We start from the raw sequence: 22,859 nt of genomic DNA on the forward strand, positions 1-22,859 counted from the left end.
AGTGCAAAAATGTCTCTAACTCAGACCCTGGAGGCTGGTGGGACCAGAATATATGAAGGGTACCTTGATAACAAGGCTGTGGGTAGGCCAAAATGGGTTTTCCAAAGAAAAGGCTAAGGCCCAAAAGGGTAACTAGCTGATCTGATGTCTTGGGATGTATTTTGGATAGCTAGCGGCCAAAGATGGCCTCCTTTAATAGGCCCAATGAGGTGAAATCTTCCCTTAAGCTCCTCGCTTGTTGGAAGGGGATCAGATGTGTGGATGGCTCAAGACCTTTTACTAACCAGGCTTTGGCACCAAAATGTATGAAGAACGACCGATGAGCACTTTTTTTATTTTTTTTTTGAATGTTTTTTTTTCTATTTTTTGTTTTAGTTGATTTGGAGGAAAAAGGCGACGAATCATCGCAAGGTTCATTATCAAGAGATGGAAGACAAGCAGAAGAATGAACAATATACTCAAAAGGGAGCATTTCATTAGCTGTTGAAAAAAAGATTACATCATATGCAAACCCAACTGGGAATGACGCAAACCCAAAAGGAAGACAACAATGCTAATAGAAAAGCAAGCAAAAAGAAACAGCTTAACAACAAGACTGCCTAAAACCCTAGAAGACACAAAGTCCGGACATAGCCAAACCATCAGGTGTGTAACTCAGCTCAGTGGGATGAATAAATCATTTAAGCAGCTCCAATCAGGAAAAGCAAACCATAACATTGATGTTCAAAGAAAACCTTCCCATGCCCCTGTCGGGCCCGATAACGGTCACCCCCAAAAATTGCACTCTCCATCAACCCAGATTTTGCCATCACAGTCAGATCCTGTATGACATGCAAATGTTGTCATGAACTCTGAAGTGCACTTCAAACCAGTGCCAAGTGTTGGGCCCATTTCAAGTCAGTCCGTAAGACTTATACTCATCAAGTTAATGACTATAGTTTAACGCCTTCGGGCGACAATAAAGATCTCAATTTTTTCTGGTGGGACCCTCGGTCACAGTAGGCTACTTAAGTCAGAGCTCAAATAAACCAGCATCGAGGAGGTCCTGGATCGCATGCCTCAGATTGATACACTTATCGGTGGCATGACCCTTTTGGGTGTGATAATAACAATACAAGTTAGGGGCATACCACTTCGGCTTCGGATCTAAGAATACCAAAGGATCTGCCTTTTTAATCAATCCAGCCTTAAGCAAACTGCCAAAGAGTGCCCCCATAGATACTCCCAGATCTGTAAACTGCCTCATTGGATGACGGGTCGGACGAGTAGCATCTTGCTCTATCACAAATGGTGTTGTCGCTGTTGAAAATACTGGTGCTTCAGGGGGAGGAACAACCTTCATGGAGTTGGCTCCTAAGTTTCTCTGTTGAATAGGAGGCTTTCTGCTGCCACTAGCCTCCTTAGAAAGCTTACTGTACATGGGAAGCTCTTCTTGTGCAAGAGCATCTTCAACCTGTTGAGCTGCCATTCCAAGTCCATCAAATGTTAAGGTCGCTTGGCCAAACAACACACTAGTATGGACCACATACAAACCTCATGATCATGGCAATTTGATCCCGCTTGCTTGGTTGATCTCTCATCATAGACGCTTTGTCACGAAAACGCCTCAAATACTCAATGAACCCTTCATTCGGCATTTGCCTTGTCGTTTCCAATTCTCTTCTTGTTAATTCCATCTCAATATTATAGCCATACTGTTTAGTGAAAGCTCTCATAATGTCCTCCCAAGTGCGAGAGGATGCTTTGTCTAAAGACATAAGCCAATGGTGAGCCACACCAGTTAGAGAGAATTGAAAAGCTTGCCCCAACATTTCATCTGTGAACTTCTTTATCCTCAATTACCCAATGAAAGACTTCAAATGGGTACGGGGGTCCCCGGTCCCATCGAACTTGTCACAAGTCCACTTGAACCTTTCTGGCAATGTTGCTTAGGGAAAAAAACATAGGCACTTGATATAAAAAATTTGGTCTTCCGCCCCTTTCATATTCCTTATGATGTGCTCCAAACGGTTGACCTGATCCTTCAACTCTCTTTTCCCTTGATCTTCAACTGCCCTTGCAGTGGGGGAGTTAACAAAGAAGTCATACTCATCCTCGACAGGGTAGGGAGGTTGGGGAACAAACCTAGGAGTTTAAGGGTGATTCCGTTGATCCGGAATCTCTTCCCTTGGCATGGTCACATGTGTGCGCACCACCTCCGTGAGGTTGGCCATCATTTCTTCTAGCTTGGCCATTCGAGCATCCATGTTGTCCAAAGGTGGCGGTGGAGGAATGCCTGCCATCAAGAATCGCTGAATGAAGGACTTGAGAGGTTGCTAGGACAATCCCGACTAAGTAGGATGAACGAGAAAGGCTAACTGGGGTAAGATGTTGGCAGCATTGACGGGTACCGGAAAAGGCAAGAGGATAAATACAAATGGTGGGATGGCAATACATAACACTCTCCTACTTGAACATAAGACTAGTCAAGCATACGCAAACAAGGACGACCGAACCAAACAAAAGTTAGCTCAAATGAGAGTGGCATCAACTTAGTGGCATACTAAAAGAAGTTTGCCTAAGTTGAAGAGACTCTCAAACGATGGATCAAGCAAGGTGGTTCATGTAAGAACACTTATGTAGGCGACTCTATACTAAATCAATCATCCAAAACCGTGTGGTGAAGAAATTCGAGCCTACCATTGACATCATGATAGCACGTGTGAAACCTTTACCAGGTTGAGATGTATACCACATCGGACTGGCGGGGTTGGCATATAGCCACGGTGCCAGTCATATGGTGCGGTCATACGAACCAACGATTGATGTAGTTACAAACACTAGCGTCTTTAATGTTGATGGTAAATCCAATTCTTCTGCTGGTGAATGGTAGACTAAGATAGGTAGAAATGACTACAAAAGGTTCTAACATGAACCAAAATTAATGTACATTAGTTGTGTTGAGCCTAGTCATTAGTTCTATGTCCAAGTACATGATGCATGCTGGGTAGGTTTAGTACCGGCAAGGTTACCCTTGACAGGTCCGATATACCTATCACCTGTATACACAGAATGAATCAGAGGTACATGGTCCCTTTGATATACGAATAGGGGAGCAGCTTGAGCAGATCGATCTCAGAGTGTTGACCAATAGTGTCTCTTTGGGCACACTAAACTGTGTGTGATCTCCCTTAAGCACGCAAGGTAACACCCTCGCTGATAAGTTCCATATTCTAAGCCTAAATGGCATGGTATCAAGGGGTGTGATGTAACCGGGGGCGGCCCAAACATATGAGGGACCATGACAGCTACACCACGGGGGAAATAAGGCTAAAGCATGTTGTGCTCAATGCAAAGAGTGTATGCAAGTGATGAAAAATGAAAAATAACATGTCAATATACAAACAAAGTTATACAAACAATATTCAATCAAGAGTCTGACAGTCCCCAGTAGAGTCGCCACTGTAGGTACCATGGACCTTCACGGATTGCGATATGGAGTCACATGGGCACACGCTAGGGTTCGACCCTAATGAGATAGTGCCCCTAGTCCTCAAATGCCAAGAGGAGGATACATGATCTGAGTAAAAATGAATCGCCACCTAGAAAGGGTCTAGGACCCATAAATGTCTCCCCTAATTAAATGGGAGAAACTAATGACTCAATGGATAAGGCTGGTTTGCACCAGCAAGTGCCAAGTGACAGACTGGGAAGGTGTTACGCACCCAGTCTATCCCACCCTAAGGCCGGTCACTTTCTGTTTGACCAAAGTTTGTTTGTAACCTACTAACTAGTCCTAAATCTAGGTCACTGAAAACCCTAAACTAGGTATCTAAGCATGATATGTGAAAACCCTAAGCCAAGTATCTAAATTATGCTAGCTAGGTTATAGTGCAAATAATGGAATGATTACGCTAATTAAAGATAAAAAAACCTTGAATGATTTAATTAATGTGTTACGAGTCTTAGATCAAACTAATTAAATAAACCTAGAGTCCTAGACCTAAGATTAGTTAAGCAACTTATGAAACCCGAAATTAAACTAATTTGATTAATTGAACCTAACTTAGATTGATGATTAATAAATTTATGAAATCCCAAATTTGAACTAATTGGATTAATTGAGCCTAACCTAGATGGATGATTAATGAATTTATAAAATCCTAAATTGAACTAATTGGTGATAGATTTTTAATTAGCTAATATCTAATGAAAGAAGAGAAAGAAGGGTTAGATTAGCTATTTTAAGTGAATGCATTTTAATGGCCTAATGAATCTAGTTCAAACAGATTAAACTAAAGCAGTTTATAAAACCTAATTATGCTAGTTACGATTGTTTTGATCTAATTTAGGGGGTGTAATAAAGATGCTACAAAAATCCTATTTAGACTAGTGAGATGAGATGCTTTTAACTAATTAATGCTGCTCTAATTAATTACCCTAAATTAAGTAACTAATTAATTGACTGGTTGAAATGAACATCCACTATATGGAAGAAGATTAGTAATTACACAAATTTAATAAAGTGAACTGAATGAAGAAGCCAATTACAATAATTTAAAAGAGCTAAATAAACCAAATGCAAATAAATAAACAATAATTGAAATGACCAATTAGGTTAACTACATTACTTTAATCAATCTAAATTAGTATTACACTAATACAAGTAAGGGTTGGAGTCTAAAAGATAGGAAATAGTAGGAAAACCCGAATCCCTAATATGCACCTAATGCTACGGGCCAGTTTGAGAGGCCAGCCACGCCCATCCTAAGCTAAACGCCCTAAACTACGTCTCATGAACTAGTTTGCCATTCTTATGCACTCAAAACAAACTCCAAAAGAGAAGGGCTAAAAAAGACTAAACGGGCTTACCTAAAACTGGGAATGAAACTTAAGTCCAAAAGGAAAAGAGGAAAAAGAAAGAAGAAGTAGATGGGAGTTGGGGGTATATATTTCAAGTCTAAATAACAAATGGTGAATTAATAAAACACAAAAAAAAAGTCAAAGAAAGAAAGAAGTGGAAATAGAAGAAGAGAAAATGGAGATTGGCTGGGAATGGATTTCAGGTAAGATTGAATGAAGGGAAGATGGATTTGTCTCCACAGCGGCTGTCCCCTTGGGTGGTGCAAACATGAACCTCCTTGTATGGACTACCAGATGTAAACGATGGCATGGTTCCCAACACAGTGAAACCGCAAAGCTCCCAATGTCAAAGATGATTTAATTGACAATAAAATTCACAATTACTGACTGGGCAGTTACACAACCAGCACAGATGGACATAAGAGAGCCACAATAGATAACTTTAGAGCCTCTCTAAAAGCTGAAGGGAGCACTATCTTAAAACTGAAGAAGGAGGGCGCTGTGAGGAGTGGCTGAATTTAGTAAGGGGAAGAAGTAGAAGGATGAGAGCTGGGAGGTGTGGAGACGGAAAAACCAGAGAATGAGAGAAGGAAGTCATCACTGAAACATAAGAGCTACCATCGTGGTGAAATTGAAAATTGATTATGGTGCAGAAGAAAGTTCACTTGACCTGCTCCAAACCTAGCTTAAATAGTAGAACGCCCCTAGAATTCCTAAACAGTGAATCGACTTGGTGACAGAATCGGAAATATTCCTTTGGTTTCGGCACCAGGGGTAAGGAGGAGAAAAGGTTCGATGGTTTCAGGTTTGGAAGGAAGAAAAGAACGAGAAAGAGAAGGGGTTCGGCCAAGGTAAGAAAAGGGTTGGAGAGGTGAGATAGGTAGTTTCAGGTTTAGGTTTCAGCAAGAAGAAAAGGAGTTGGTTGATTGTAGATTTGGAAGGAAGGAAAAAAGGAGGAGAAGGGGTTCAGCCAAGGTAAGAAGAGGGTTGGAGAGATGAAATGGGTAGTTTCATGTTTAGGTTATGGAAGAGAAAGGAGATGGTTGGCTGCTAGTGTGGAGAAGAAAAGAAAAAGATAGAGATGAGGATTAGATTAAGGGTTAGGATCCTAATCTAAGGGCCTAGATTAGAAGAATATAACACCAACTAATTCACATTAAAGCTAATTAATCTAATTAAAATTAAATGAACCAAACCAAACCACATAAACCTAATTAATTTAATTAAATCACATTAAACCAATTTAAATTAATTAAACGTAGTTATACCTAATTAAACCTTAGTTAATCTAATTAAACTAATCAAGCCTAATAAACTAGATTAAATCAAATTGAAACTAATGAAACCTAAATGAACCTAATTAAGCCTTAATTAATCTAATTGAACCAAGCATTAATAAATTAGAACTCAATCTATTAAATTAGTTCTAAATTGCCATTTGGGAAAAGAAAATTACCTCAGACCTAGCTTTAATCAAGAAACAAGGAGATATAACCCTTGTGCTTCAAGCCCCAAATCGAATCGGGCTATATTTCCCAGCTCAAGGATTAATATGTTAAGCTTTTAGACTTAGAGAACATTTGGTTTTAAAGGGAAAAGGTTAGCCAAAATCCTTGATGGGGCCATCCTCTCCCAATTTCCTAATTTTTCTCCGCCTCTTTGGAAGAGGGGTAAGGCTATATTTATAGCCTTGGGATTTGAGATAATCCTCTCTTGTTTCCAACGTGGGACTAAAAAACTAGAGAGGATTGTCCAAAAAGATTTCCTTTTGGACAAAGGATATTGGGCGTCACATGGCACTACCTGGTTGCTCGAAATGGAATTTGATACCGAACTTTGGAGTCAACTTTCAGGGGTCATATCTTTCAAACCGTTAGTCGGAATTCGACGCTTAATATGTCGTTGGAAAGCTCATTACGAGCACAATCTAATGATGTGAGACACGCATGCAGTCTCGACTGAGAACCTTTGCTAAAATACGCGTAAAGTAGGACCCGAATCATGTAGTGAAAGGGAGAATTGGGCGTTGATTTGCATCGTTCTCGCATCAAAGTGTAATGTCCGACTTGAGGGGACAAGCGACAATAATCTACAACATCAAATCCACTTTTTGAAAACATTTTTTCTTGAAATTTTATATGGAAAAATGGTTATTTCTACCCAAAGCTCGAAAATTCTCTAAGTCTAAAATGTCTAACATGTAATTCTTCTTGTGCAAGGACTATCACCCCTACAGAGAACCCCAAGGTTCATAGTCTTGCACGACTGCCAATACGGACTATCAGCATCAAACCGTAGAGAATCCCAAGGTTCATAGTCTTGCACAACTGCCAAGGCGGATTATCAGCAAGTCCCTTCTAAGAATCTTAAGGTTCATAGTCGTACACAACTACCAAGACGGATAATCATCACCTTGTTGCTGTAATTCTCAGGTTGATAGCCGCACGGCTAGAAACTCTAATTTTCAGCATCACCCAGGTAAGTTCACTCTATACTTGTAGGCATAGTCCACTTCGGTCCTTCATACCGGTGACAACTGACTACATTCACTTTCACCGGCATGTGCATCCTCTGTTTGGGCATTACCTATGTATTGATCAACCGTAGCAGGTTTTCAATCATAGTAGCACGCACACACTACTTGATTTCACATGTATTATCGATAGACATTTCCTATCTTTGGTTTTATCGCTCGTTTTGCATTTGTATTTGCACCTCCGCCATCTTTGAGCCGAATGTCGACAGTACATGCTCCTGGTTACAAAATAGTGTGCTCTTTTCTTTGCCTCTGGATCGCTACACCGGTCTCAGTCAAAGAGGGGCAATCTGTAGAAACCCAATTTTGTCACCCCCCGGCGATGAAGATATAAGAAGAATTATATGTTGGACATTTCAGACTTGGAGAATTTTCAATCTTAGGGTAGAAAATGACCATTTTGCCCTATAAACTTTCAAGAGAAAATGTTTTCAAATAGTGGAATTTGACGTTGTAGATTATTGTCGCTTGTCTCCTCAAGTCGAACATTACACTTTGATGTGAGAACGATGTGAATCAACGCCCAATTCTCCCTTTCACTACATGATTCGAGTCACTACTTTACTCATATTTTCGCAAAGGTTCCCAGTCGAAACTGCACTCGTGTCTCACATCATTGGATAGTGCTCGGAATGCGCTTTCCAACGACATATTACACGTTGAATTCTGACTAACAGTTTGAAAGATATGACCCCCGAAAGTTGACTCCAAAGTTCGGTATCAGATTCCATGTCAAGCAACTAGGGAGTGCCGTGTGGCGCTCAATATCCTTTATCCAAAAGCAAACCTTTTTAGACAATCCTCTCTAGTTTTTTAGTCTCACATTGGAAACAAGAGAGGATTGTCTCATATCTCAAGGCTATAAATATAGCCCTTCCCCTCTTCTAAAGAGGAGGAGAAAATTTGGAAAATTGGGAGAGAGGATAGCTCCATCAAGGTTTTTGGCTAACCATTTCACTTTAAAACCAAATATTTTCCAAGTCTAAAAGTTTAACATATTAATCCTTCCTTGAGCCGGGAGATATATCTCGGTTCGGTTCAATTTGGTGATCTTTCCTTGTTTCTTGATTAAAGCCAGGTTTGAGTAATTTTCTTCTCCCAAATGGCAATTTAGAACTAATTTAATAGATTGGGTTCTAATTTATTAATGCTTGGTTCAATTAGATTAACTAAGGCTTAATTAGGTTCATTTAGGTTTAATTAGTTTCAATTTGATTTAATCCGGTTTATTAGGCTTGATTAGCTTAATTAGATTAACTAAGGTTTAATTATGTATAACTACGTTTAATTAATTTAAATTGGTTTAATGTGATTTAATTAAATTAATTAGGTTTATGTGGTTTGGTTAGATTAATCAGCTTTAATGTGAATTAGTTGGTGTTATTTTCTTCTAATCGAGGCCCATAGATTAGGATCCCAACCCTTGACCTAATCCCCATCTCTATCTTTTTCTTTTCTTCTCCAAACTATTAGCCGGCAATCTCCTTTCTCTTCCATAACCTAAACATGAAACTACCCATTTCACCTCTCCAACCCTCTTCTTACCTTTGCTGAACCCCTTCTCCTTCTCCTTTTTTCCTTCCTTCCAAACCTGCAATCAACCAACTCCTCTTGTTGCTGAAACCTAAACCTGAAACTACCTATCTCACCTCTCCAACCCTATTTTTACCTTGGCCGAACCCCTTCTCCTTCTTTTCTTCTATCCAAACCTGAAACCATCAAACCTATTCTCCTCCTTACACCTGGTGTTGAAACCAAAGGAATATTTTCGATTCTGTCACTAAGTCGATTCACTGTTTAGGAATTCTAGGGGCGTTCTACTATTTAAGCTGGTTTGGAGCAGGTCCAGTGAACTTTCTTCTGCACCATAATCAGTTTTCAATTTCACTACAATGGTAGCTCTTGTGTTTCAGCGATGGCAGCGATGACTTCCTTCTCCCATTCTCTGGTTTTTCCTTCTCCACACCTCCCAGCTCTCATCCTTCTACTTCTTCCCCTTAACTGAATTCAGCCACTCCTCACAGCGCCCTCCTTCTTCAGTTTTAAGATAGCGCTCCCTTCAGCTTTTAGAGAGGCTCTAAAGTTATCTATTGTGGCTCTCTTATGTCCATCTGTGTTGGTTGTGTAACTGCCCAGTCAGTATAAGAACCAAGCACAATTGTGAATTTTATTGTCAATTAAATCATCTTTTACATTAAGAGCTTTGCGGTTTCACTGTGTTGGGAACCATGCCATCGTTTACACCAGGTAGTCCATACAAGGAGGTTCATGTTTGCACCACCCAAGGGAGCAGCCGTTGTGGAGACAAATCCATCTTCCCTTCATTCAATCTTAGTTGAAATCCATTCCCAGCCAATCTCCATTTTCTCTTCTTCTATTTCCACTTCTTTCTTTCTTTGATTTTTTTTTGTGTTTTATTAATTCACCATTTGTTATATAGACTTGTAATATATATCCCCAACTCCTATCTACTTCTTCTTTCTTTTTCCTCTTTTCCTTTTGGACTTAAGTTTCATTCCTAGTTTTAGGTAAGCCCGTTTAGTCTCTTTTAGCCCTTCTCTTTTGGAGTTCGTTTTGAGTGCATAAAAATGGCAAGTTGGTTCATGGGGCGTAGTTTAGGGCATTTAGCTTAGGATGGGTGTGGCTGGCCCCTCAAACTAGCCAGTAGCATTAGGTGCGTATTAGGGATTCGGGTTTTCCTACTATTTCCTATCTTTTAGACTCCAACCCTTACTCGTATTAATGTAATACTAATTTAGATTGATTAAAGTAATGTATTTAACCTAATTAGTCATTTCAATTATTATTTATTTATTTGCATTTAGTTTATTTAGCTCTTTTAAATTACTATAATCGGCTTCTTCATTCAGTTCACTTTATTAAATTTGTGTAATTACTAATCTTCTTCCATTTAGTGGATGTTCATTTCAATCAATCAATTAATTAGTTACTTAATTTAGGGTAATTAATTAGAGCAGCATTAATTAGTTAAAAACATCTCATCTCACTAGCCTAAATAGGATTTTTGTAGCATCTTTATTGCATCCCCTAAGTTAGATCAAAACAATTGAAACTAGCATAATTAGGCTACATAAATTGCTTTAGTTTAATCTGTTTGAACTAAATTCATTAGGCCATTAAAATGCATTCACTTAAGGTAGCTAGTCCAACCATTCTTTCTCTTATTTAATTAGGTATTGGCTAATTAAAAATCTTTCACCAATTAGTTCAATTTACGATTTTATAAATTCATTAATCATCCATCTAGATTAGGCTCAATTAATCCAATTAATTCAATTTAGGATTTCATAAATTTATTAATCATCCATCTAGGTTAGGCTCAATTACTCAAATTAGTTTAATTTAGGGTTTCATAAGTTGCGCAACTAATCTTAGGTTTAGGTTTATTTAATTAGCTTAATCTAAGACTCGTAACACATTAATTAAATCATTTAGGATTTCTAATCTTTAATTAGTGTAATCATTCCATTATTTGTACTATAACCTAGCTAGCATAATTTAGATACTTGGCTTAGGGTTTTCACATATCATGCTTAGATACCTAGATTAGGGTTTCAATGACCTAGATTTAGGACTAGTTAGTAGGGTACAAACAAACTTTGATCAAACAGAAAGAGAACGGCTTTAGGGCCTGACAGACTGAGTGTCTAACACCTTCTCAGTTTGTCACTTGACACTTGCTTGAAATATTGGTGCAAACCAACCTCATCCATTGAGTTATTAGTCTCTCCCATTTAATTAGGGGAGACATTTATGGGTCCTAGACCCTTTCTAAGTGGCGACTCCTTTTTACTCATATCATATATCCCCCTCTTGGCATTTGAGGACCAGAGGACACTAGGGTCGAACCCTAGCGTGTGTCCACACGACGCCATATCGCAATTCGTGAAGGTCCATGGTACCTACACCTTTTAATTCAAAGAAGGGAGGAGATATGTTTGAACTGTTTATCTTCTACCTCTGAACGTCTCATCTCCGGTGAAGTGAGAGCAAGCCGGGCTTCAGCTCTCTAGATGCGCTCATGCGGGATTTGTGAACGATGGTCTAGACTCTGGAGTATTTTGAGAGGATGAAAGAAAAGTTTGGGATTGAACCCACGATCAAATGTTTTGGTTGTGGTTGATCTGCTCAGCCGAGCCAGACAGATTGAACAAGCACTCCAATTCATTCGGGAGATGCCAGTGGAGGCTAATTCCGTCATCTGGGGTGCTCTTCTGAATGCCTGTAGGTACACAAGAACGTGGAGATTGCTGAATTAGCTACAGAATGGTTGGTTAGCGAGCAGCCATGGAACAGAGCTATGTTTGTGGTTTTGATGAGTTTGTATAGAGAGGTTGGGAGATGGGACTGTGTGAAGAAGGCAAGCAGGAGATGGATGAGGTTGGTTGTAAAAAGAACCCTAGATGTAGTTTGGTTTAATGATTATTTTTCAAGTTCTTACGTTTCAGAATTGTGTTTGAATTTGGGTCAATTGGTCATGGAATGGAGGATAATCGATGATAAATGGATACTCATACATTGCACCGGCTGAATACGTAATTTACTCTTTAAGAACTTGAAAAACAGATCATTACACTCTCAGAAGACGATTATCAAGACTGACCATCTTGTCGCAGATGGAGATCCATTAGTTAACAATAGTAGTAATAATAATTTCTGATTTGTTTTCCTCCAGCCCAAATAGGGAAACTCTGCATAAAGGAGCTGAGATCAATCAGAATTATTGTAATTGAAATACTAATATTCCTATCTTTTAATAGGACAGGTGGGGAAAGGGATGGGTTTTCTCTTATCTTTCTCTGCTTATAAAAACAGAAAGAAAGAAGGGAATATGGATTTGCAATTCAATAAAGTGAGTGGGGAAATAAGAACTTAGTACTAAATTCAAATTGGATCTCTTGGTACGTAGCACGTCAATAGAGGGACTCATCCTGATCAGCTTATCCTTCCCTCCTCCTTTCCTTTCAATTGGGGCATCAGTTGGATGCGGATGCAGACATCACGACATAATATGTATCGTACTCAGCTGGACTCACCGGAACAGCAACCCACCCTTCACTGGTCTGCTAGTTCACATCAAACCCCACATTGTGGGCAATGGCGAACTTGAAGATTAGTAGAACAAAGACGGAATATATGATGTGTCACACCATGAAGAATAATGGCATAGTAAGAATTGAGGAAAGAGGGATACTGCAAAGTGACACTTTTAGATATCTGGGATCAATTATAAATAAAGAATGTGTAATAGAAGATGACATTTCACAGAGAACTAAAGTTGGTTGGATGAAGTGGAGAGGTGCAAATGGAGTATTGTGTGACCAATGTATCACGTTAAAGCTCAAAGGAAAGTTTTATAGGACTATTGTACGATCGGCTATAATGTATGGGGTGGAATGTTGGGCAGTTAAGAAGTGCCATATTGCGAAACTCATACTAGAAAGTCGTTTGAGGTGGTACGGTCATGTTATGTAGTAGAGATGAGGATGTTAAGATCAATGTGCGGAAAAACTAGAAAGTAAAAAGTAAGGAACGAACATATTACAGCTGATTTGGGAGTTGCCCCGATCAATCACAAGCTCTGTGAAAGTAATTTGAGGTGGTACGGTCATGTTCAACGAAGGCCTAGGAATGCCCCAGTAAGGAGGAGTGATATGATTCCCATTGAAAGAGCTAAAAGAGCTGGGGGTAGGCCTAAAATGACCATAAGAGAAGTTGTGAAAAATGACATGCAAGGTTTGGGTCTTATACCAAGTATGACCTTGGATAGAGCCTATTGGATAGCAAGGATTCATGTAGCCGACCCCATTAAGCTGAGATTCTCATGGCTTGTTGGTTGTGCCTCTTTCCTCTTATTTTCACCTATAATCTTCATCTTCCAGCTTTCGTCTTTCATTTTCATTCATTATCTTTCATCTTTAATTTGTCATCGTTCACTTTGCATTTGTCATCTCATGCCTATCCATCTTCTCTCATCTCTTCTTCCCCTTTTTTCTTTTAGACCTCAATTTCCTATTGTTGTTTGGATCCATGTAGGCTGTAGCAAACCTCATTAAGCTGGGATAAGGCTAAGTTTTTTGTTGTTAGTTGTTGGTGAACTTGAAGATGCTATCAAATCCTGCATTGTCAGCAACGATGAACTTGCAGTGATTCCAGATCGAGAAAGTAGAGGAATGAGTCAGATCTAGGGTTCTATTTGGACTTTGGGGATGATTCGGTTGAAGATGAACAAAAGGGTAAAATGGTCTTTCAATATACCTTCTTTCGTTTTAAGGGTAAAATGGTCTTTTATATTTCAAAACTAACATCATCAGACATAGCGGAGGGGGGCATAATTGCTGAAACTAATGGTGTATAGATGAAATAAGGCCATAGTACAGGGGAGGGGTGTAATTTTCTCTAGAGCTCTCTCTCTCTCCCTCCCCCCCCCCCCCTCTCTTTGTGATGTAATACTGTGATTGAGGAAGCTCAAAACAGTACCAGAGTAAGATCTTTTCTCAAAGAATAGGGAATTCTAGATATAGAGAATAGGATATTGCTAAAAATTGTTGAAAGATGAAAATGATGGAACAATAAACAATAAAATAACACCCGAGCTTCACACTGCAAGGTGGATTGACTGAATCAAACACCAACCTACCTTGATCAAACACAAGAGATTTCTTGATCAAACACAAGAAGAGAGTTGCATAAGCAAACTTTGTTTGCAAATTCTGAGTTGTTTTTTGAATGCTTACAATTGACCCCTATTTATAGGACCAACTCAACAAAACATTACATGCCCAACTTCTAACTAACAATAGTAGAAAGTCTTCACTTATTAAAGTTGGGGTAGGAAATGCTTCACCTTCCAACTACTAAAGTTGGAAAAGTCTTCACCTACCAACCACCAAAGGTGAAAAAGTCCTCACCTCTTAAAGTTGGTATGGGAAAGTCTTCACCCACCATTACTTACAAAAGTGAGTTGATTCCCCTCCCCCTTTCTAGAAAAGTAAAAAGTAAAAGTAAAAGTACCTTCTAAGCACTTATTGACCCCATATCTGGTTCAACCAATGAACCAAACCACTACTAGACCAAAACATGTAAACCATAGTAACTAATCCCGTATGCATACCTATTACCCATGGTTCAGGCTCATTAAAGTGGCCTATTACATTAAAAAACCCTTGGACCAAAGGCCCAATATGCATACAACCCAACCATAGGCTTATTCCTAAGAAAACAAGCCCATTTTGGTGATGAATCTGCATCACTTTGATTCTTCTTCTCTTCTCTTCTTCACTGCTGGTTTTCTAGGGTTTGGTATTATTATAGTGTGCACTCCCTCCGCTGTCCTGGATCTTTCAATGGTAAAAATAATACCACTTGGAAACTCCATTTGAGCTTAAACTTAACACACAAGAAAGGGACCTTAGGATCTACTCATCCACCCTTACATATTAGTCCTTCACAAATTTTGAATTGCTTCAAAGACAATTCCCGTAAAAATTTGTTGAAATTTGAAACAAATAGAAAGCAAAAGACAGAAATTCCTGGGTCATTTTAATGAACCAGACAACCAGAATTCTTGATGCTTATGTTCTATTCCACCCATTTATACCTTCTTTTACTTCCCTTAAGTGATATTATTAGCCTAGGGTTCACTGATCTTCTATGTCTTGACTAAATTGGAATCAAATCCATCACAAGTACAAGACCATAGAGTAGAAACGAATCAATCCCATCAAGGCATGAAAGAGAGAAACTGTTTCTAACTGTTCTTCACAATCAAACCAGAAGCATTCCTGCTGCTTGTGTTCTGCCCTTGTCTTTCATCTATTCCTTTCTTTTATTTCTCGTGAAACATGTGATCTGTCTTGCTTAGTTGGTGTCTTACCTGCCCTGCCAGTTTCCATGCCCCTAAAGAAACTACAAGCTTCATTTAGTTTACATACAATAGTAACTGGGTATTCACTTTCCAAAGAGGGTTGTGCCATACAAATTTTATTTTGAAACATATAAAATGCACAAACAGTTAAACGGAAAACATATAAAGTGCACAAACAGTTGAACAGAACATATTACTGAAAAGCTTACTATCAAATAACTCCCAGCAAAAAGTGTATAAATATATATATAGCAAGCAGACCTTAAAGCACAGTTTATGTTAAAAGTCATTCTCAAGTACTCAAATACAAAATCGTTTTGAGTAAATACACACCTGTGTTGCGTTGACACCCAATTTCTCTACCTCTTGACAAAAAATCAAAATCAGAAACCCATCAATGTAATTAGCTGAAAACTGGTATATGAGGATGATCCCTTTCTTTATCCATGTCAAAGTCAAGTAACAAACGTGTAGGCAATCCATTGAAACCATCAAGCAAGTTAAACAACTCATTCCAAGTCACCTTTCCACAACATGCTTGATCCCATCCTTATGATCCAATTGAGTACTGGCATCGGTACTTGGATTTGACACCTCAACTTCAACCCCATCAGCATTAGATGAATGATTCTTTAGCACCACTGCAATGTCAGCTTCAGAAGCCCCGGCAAGCTTAAACCTTTCAATTGCTGTATCCAGATTCTTCTTCCAGCCATCAAAACCAAGTTTAAACTCAACCTGAGACCGCTCAAAAAGCATGTTGCCCCAAAAGAGATGTATCTGAGATCTCATGACAGCTGCTTGTTCTGCTGCTTCATCTGCAGCTGCTCCAGGACCCCCATTTTCAGAGGAACCCCCATCAACACCTGATCCTTGCTTCTTTCTTCTTTTCAAGAGTTCATCCTTCTTGTTCACACTTGGGTCTTTGAGCTCATTAACCCTCTGTTCCTCTAGCTTCTCCCACATTTCAGTTGCCGCCCTCATCTTTTCTTGAGCACTATCAAAGAGTTTGATTGTCTCCGTAGAATCCCAACCTGAGAGATCAATCTTATTTGCAAGAGTAAAGGACCAGTGAAGCTTTGCAGTCTCAAAATGTTGTTGTCCCAATGCAAGCAACCCTTCATAGAAGTCTGGTTTGATCCGGAGAGCTTCTTCATATTTCTGTCCAGCCAAAGAATATTTTTCGTGGACCCAGTCATAAGCTGCTTGAAGCTGGGCAGACATCAACTCCATTGATGCAGAGTCATCCAAAGGTATCCGCTTTCTTGCTGCACACATGTGAACATTTCCCCAGTTGAAAAAAGCCAGAGCAGCCACTTCTTGGAACTTAGAAGCAGCCATGTCAAAGAGGCCTTGAGCCTCCTCGCTCGTCACTATCTCCTCAAGAGCCTCTGAACAGAGCTCCATCCCAAGCTCATGCAAGTCAACATGAGCATCGGGGTCAATACCCACGTGGGTCCGGAATAACTGAGCAAACTCAAATAACCAATCATCAATCTCAACCTCTTTGCACTCGGCATCATTAGCAGATTCCGGCTTCTCCTTCTGAGCTTCTTGCTCAGTATCTGAGATCTCTGTGTCTACGACTTCACCCACAGACTCACCAGTTGAAGAATGGCACCCACCTTCATCTCCCTTGGCCATTTCTTCCTCGACAGGCTTCTCTTCCTCTTCTTCCACCAAATGTGGTTCCTGCTCAGGATTAACCTCGACAATATTCAACCTCAACATCCCCAACCCATTGGTTTTCACTGTTTCAGTTTCCTTCGGCAGGATGGTGTCCACAGAAGACTCTGCTAACCTGAGTTCACCAGTACAGGTCATAGTAACCAAATCACCATCAGCGTCCGTGTACTTAATCAGAACTGATTTGGAGGACGGAAACCGTTTGCTAACAATCTCTCTCAGCATTCTGAAATTGCAATTGGCGGGCATCTGGGCAAGCCTGATATCATGATCATAAACGAGTTTCAATGGCCTCCATCGGGTGGCAGCTGATACTGAGGCCTGCCCATTAACAGGCAACGAGGATGGTGAAGAAGAAAAAGACTGAACCTTTGTATTGTCCTCAATCGCATGAAGAGCGGATTCCAAAGAAACTTTCGAAGGCTTGGAAACAGGTTTCGGCTGCTGGGTTTTCAGCTCCGGACCATCTTCGGCGACGAGAGGGAGTTGGGTCTTCTCAGCCTTGTTACCAGCTGACGTCGTCCCCGCTGCCGCTCCTGAAGCTGTAGCCTTTTTAGGAGCCGGCCGTCCCGGTAAACAAGGGCCGAGGCCGGAAACTGGAGCACCGCGAACAGCGGAAGCGCCGAGGGCAGCAGGGGAAGGGCGGCTCTGGAAATCCTGCTGGGCTTCCTGGCGATGCCCGAGCGCAACCCGCAAGCGACGGGCAATCTCCAAAGCGTCTCGGTGATTGGGCTTATCAGCCAATAGGGACTGCACGTCCTGCATCGCCATTTCATACTTACCACGAGCCTCAAAAGCCTTGGCACGACGGAGGAGAGCTCGTCCGAATCGGGGCTGGACCTGCAGAGCCAATGAACTCTCAGCGATGACGGTTTCGTAATCGATGGGTTTCATCTGCATCAGGCAAGCAGCACGGTTGCTGTGGAAGACGGCACGGTCCGGGTGGGACTTGGGAGTAAGGCGAATAGCTTGGTCGTATTGTTCAAGAGCACCAGCGTAGTCTTTGGCCTGGAATCTCTTGTTCCCTTCTTCCTTGAGCTCATGGGCCCGTTTCAAGAAGATTGAGGAATCCAAATCAACAACTCCATTTGCCGCCGAGACAGGAAGATCACCCGTGACCGCGTTTCCACTACCGCCACCACCACCACCAGCCTTCTTCTTCTTCCCTCCCGACTTCCCCATCTCTCCCTCTATTCGTCCCTAAACAGAAAACAATAATCTAAACAATCAAGGAACTCGACACATTTAGACTATGGATTTGCTTCTATAGGGAAGCTTTTGAGGTTGTGGATTGGTTGAGTTCCAAGTTCCAACAATGGATTGGAAAGGAAGATGAGAAAAGAAAAAGAAGTGCCCAATTGAAGATAGAGATGAGGAGGAATTACAGAAGCAATTCTGGATCAACAATGGAGACGATTTTTGATAACCCTAGAAAGCAAACAGATCCAGATACTTCTCTTCTCCGACCCTCAATATCGATAGCATATCGCAGCAGCGTTTGTTTTGATCCTCGACTCCTCGTGGATGTGTTTACAGTCTTAGCTTCGAGCATGGTTTTAGTAATCGTATCGGCCGATTCGTATTGCCGATACCGATTTTGGAAGGACAAAATTATAAATAAAAAAATACATTTTCTTAAGAAAAATAAGGGTAAAACCGTCCAATATTGATGTTGATACTGATATATCGGCGACCGAGACCAATATTGATACGGATGCCAATAATTCAATCCATGTCTATGCCTATGCGATGTTATGGGACAACCATAATAAGGGTGTTAATCGGTTTGGTTTTGATTATTTGGTTCAATTTTGATTCGGTTCCAAATGATGGTAAAGTGGACTATAATTGAATTGTGAATCAACTCGGTTCCATATTTAGATACTCAAGTCGATTCAATTTGGCTCGATTTGGTTTCAATTCTAATTCGGTTTTGATATGCAATTTTAATTCAGTTTTGTGCTTCGTTTTAATTTGGTTATGAAAATTGTTTCACTTTTGAACCATGACTTTGATGGACCAAAAAGCCATAATGGGCTCAAGTTATGGGCCTTATGACCATTGTCAACTCCAAAATTATCTTAGCATGTAAATATGTGATGATAAATTGTAAAAAACACTTACCACCTAAAAAGAAAGAAAGAAAAAAAAAAGAAAAAAACTTGCAAAAAAAAACTCTTGAATTCTCAAAATTGAATATTGAAAAAATCACACTTGAATCTTAACGATACTATTATACTAGGGTTTTTTCCTTTTTTTGGTTTTAAGATAATTTGGTTCGGTTTTGATTCTAACCAATGATTATTACACTTGAAACAGAAACCTAACCGAATTGAGGAGCATACTCACATACTGAAACCGAATTTGAACCGAATTAATTCGGTTCAGTTTGACTCAATATCGATTTTGGTATTTTGTTTCGATTCCCAATTGACACCCTTAAACCATAATATACACATGGCACCCGGATGGTGTCCAAAATTTGTGGCCTAAGTGGTAAAACAAAAACTATGACCACGGAGAGGACACACTCAATGCACAACGCTCAAACTATTATGGGTTCTGTGAGGGTCATAATGTACATAGTCTTATCATTTTTGTAGTAGGACTGTTTCTCAACTTGAACTTTCAACCACTAGATTGTAACTTGTAAGGGTGTCAAAAAATAACCCGAATTAATGAAAAAATCGAATCCAAATCAATATAAGCTAATTGGATCATATTTTGGATTAAGGTTTTGTGAAACTCAATCACACCATCCCGATAAGACATTGAATCGAACTGAAAAAACCTGATGAAAACCAATACCAATCCAAAATTCATTAAAAAAAACATACCATTTTTTTTTTATACTTATAAATATATTTACATGGTAAACTAAAACCAAAATCTAAATGAAACGGGTGCAACCTTATTGGATCGTGTTTTTTATTCACTCATTCTCACACATAAATAAATCTAAACCGACCAATTTAAGCCCACCCATTTGGCTTCCGGTAATAAATGTGCTATAATTTCTCTACGGGGGAGATTTGTTGGCTAAAAGGTCGCAGTGCTTAAGCGTTCCCAACTTGTAAACACCCCCTTTAGTTTGAGCCGTTGTTTTTGTAAGACATAATCTGAGCCGTTCACTTGTTTCAACCGATTACTTGTTCTTTCTGGATACTCTCTCAGCTGCAGGTCTTTTACCAGAAAAAAAAAAGCTGCAGGTCGTCCCTCTTTTCTGCTGTTCCGTTTTCGGTAAAACTTCACTGGTTTGTCGCATTCAATCATCTGCAGAGACAGAGAGAGAAGTGGGGGAGGTGGTGGACCTGCTTCCCCAACCCAGTGGACGGCCAGGAAAACTAACAAGAGACTTGTTTCTTCAGGCAATGCAGTCTAAATCTTTGCCAATTTGCAATACTCAGGTTCCATTTTCATCCAAGACCAGGCCATCTTGAGGAATCTGCTTGCGAACCATGGAGCAAGAAGAGCATCTTAGGAGGTTGTGATCAGTGAGGCCTCACCAGAAGGAGGAGCAGAGAGAAGGAAGATGTGTGAGAGAGAGAGAGAGAGAGAGAGGGGATTATATTTCTCTCGCTCCGACAAGCGACACACTGAACCGTTTAAATTGGTAGAGCTCAGCCTCAGCTGCCTCTCCAGGCTCTGCAACTAACTCTTTTCAATTTTCAGATTCAGATGTAGTTTTCGATCTCAGTGGTTCACTTCGCTTAGATTTTCTATCGAACATTTCCAAGGAACCAGATACAGAAACCAAATCACCACCAAAAACCCTAAAACTCGACAGGAACATCAGTGAGAAACAGAGACAGAGAAACTATTTTTAACTCAGCATGGAGCTGCATCAGTAATCAATTCTTCTGGAACTAAAGAAGTAAAACAGAAACTGAATCCCGAAAAACCCTAACACAAGTTGTGTTGATATGGAGAGATATAGATGGAAACGGAACCACTATTATGATCAGGACTACGATTCCCAAACCCTACCAAATGACCATGGCACCAACAGAGGCTGTGACCGATGTGCCATGGCATCGATGGCGAGGATCTTTGCGAAGAAGACGACGAAGAAGAGGGTGAAACATCTGTCATGGTGACGTAGCCTGTTGAAATAGGCTCTGCCTGTGGTTTCAGAAATCGAGGACTTGCAAAATCTCGAATACAAACAATCGATACATCAACGGAAACCGGTTGTGGAGGTAAAAGTCATTAATAGAAGAATGAGAGTGATCGACGATTTAGATTCATTATAAAGAGATCGACACCCTAGATTAAATGTGGTCTTCGTAACTTGCGAGCGCTAAAGCACTACTACCACTCACCCAGATTTGGTTGTTTAGAGTGTGATATTTAAAACGTCTGATAGCATCATAGAATGAGTATTTCAATCTCTTATGGAAGCGGGTCAGTCATTTCGCCCGTGTGTGGCTGGGGCACAGAATCCTTTTGACCTTTTCTGCGAAACTTCAGCTCTTTATCTTTTGCTTTAGATCACTTCTATCCGATGGATTTGTGGCTTTATTGGAGTCTGGGCGGGTTTTAGGTTAATGGAAGTAGTCTTTTTTTTTAGGGTTTCGTTTCAGGGTTGTTTATAGCGATTCTTATGGGATGAAAAATCTTAATAAAAGGGTCCTCTTGAGTGTACAACAGAATGAGAGGCGTTAACATTTGGTGTCTCCCGTTGATGGGAAGCAGAGGAATAACAATTTAGTGGGCCACCTATCGTTTCAGTCGCCATTTCTTCTCATTGGCGATTCGATTGTTGCTCGTCAACAATTTTTTTTTTTTCTGATTTCCTTCCCAACCCTCTCCTCTCTTTTTCTTCTTCTTCTTCTTCTTCTTCTTCTTCTTCTGGTTTTTTAATGGGTTATCCGTTTTTATTTTATTTTTATTTTTGTTCAAATTGGGTTTGGATCTTAACGACGGGAGGAGTGCAGATGATGTACTGCTTAATTCTTCACTTTGAACCGATTGGGATGCTTTATATCCCAATTTGAAGATGGTTACTGCATAAAAGCTGATGCACTCTCTAATCCTCAACCTCTTCCTTTCTCAGTCTTCAGATCCTTATTTTTTTTTTTTTCGGGTGCAGAGGAAGGAACATTCCATTCCTAATTAAATTATAAGTTCCCGTCTGTTTCCAGGTTAAAATTATCTTCTTCTTCTTCTAGCGAACATTATTTTATTAATTTTATGTTGTTATGTGTTTAGTTCTTCATTTATTTATGTTGTGTTAGTAGTATCTTGATGCATGGTTGGTGAAACTTTGAGAATAAGTGGGTAGTTGGTTGCTTGTGTAGAGGGCGTGAGAGAAAGGGTAAGCTGCGATGGCAGGATAGCTGGTGGTATGCCGGGCGGGTTGGGGTTGCAGTGGGGGAGCAAGAGGAGAGGCTGGAACGGTCTTGGATGAGGATGATGGTTCCCTAGTCTGGCTTTCAGCAAGTTTCAGGTTGAAAATTAGGGTGATCGGAGCGGTTAATGAAGTTTTGAGCTCTAAAGCGATTTTAGGGTTGTTTTGATTCAAATAGAGAGGCCCGATCCCGATATGGTTCACTTGAATGGGTCGGTTCATCCAATTTCAAACCAGATTTGCATTGGTTTTGTTTATGGCTGTCCCCTTTAGTTTGGATCAATGGGCAATAGTGGTCATGTCAAGACTCAAACCCACAATCAATGACAAGACTCAAACCCACAGCCAGCCAATTCGAATGGTGATGGAAGACATTTTCACCACCAGGCCACCAACCCCATTGGTAATCTGAATCCAGTTAGTTCCTTAATGAAGTAAATGATGCCCTCCCTAAGCCATCCAGACCCATTGCCAAAGAAATTCTTCCTCTGCCATGGGTGAAGAGAAACTGCCTGCAAAATGTGATCTACAACAGTTTTGCCCCATGGTGCCATCAA

The 22,859-nt window shown here is 40.2% G+C and overlaps 1 protein-coding gene and 1 non-coding gene across 3 annotated transcripts in view; one reads left to right on the plus strand and one right to left on the minus strand.

Moving 5' to 3' along the window:
* Positions 1 to 18,475, minus strand: part of LOC122084016 (protein CLMP1-like) — a 34,357-nt gene extending 15,882 nt beyond the window's left edge. For both annotated transcript variants that reach the window (XM_042651993.1, XM_042651994.1), the window contains exon 1: positions 15,600 to 18,475. In XM_042651993.1, coding sequence (XP_042507927.1) covers positions 15,786 to 18,134 — 2,349 coding nt within the window. In that variant the 5' untranslated portion in view covers positions 18,135 to 18,475 and the 3' untranslated portion in view covers positions 15,600 to 15,785. The remainder of the gene's footprint in view (positions 1 to 15,599) is intronic.
* A 3,121-nt stretch (positions 18,476 to 21,596) lies between these two features.
* On the plus strand, positions 21,597 to 21,728 carry LOC122085289. The gene has a single exon (XR_006142069.1). It is a non-coding gene; the product is annotated as a small nucleolar RNA snoR111 (small nucleolar RNA).
* The last annotated feature ends 1,131 nt before the right edge of the window (positions 21,729 to 22,859 follow it).

This window comes from Macadamia integrifolia, chromosome 7, assembly GCF_013358625.1.
Source record: "Macadamia integrifolia cultivar HAES 741 chromosome 7, SCU_Mint_v3, whole genome shotgun sequence".
Taxonomy (NCBI): Eukaryota; Viridiplantae; Streptophyta; class Magnoliopsida; order Proteales; family Proteaceae; genus Macadamia; species Macadamia integrifolia.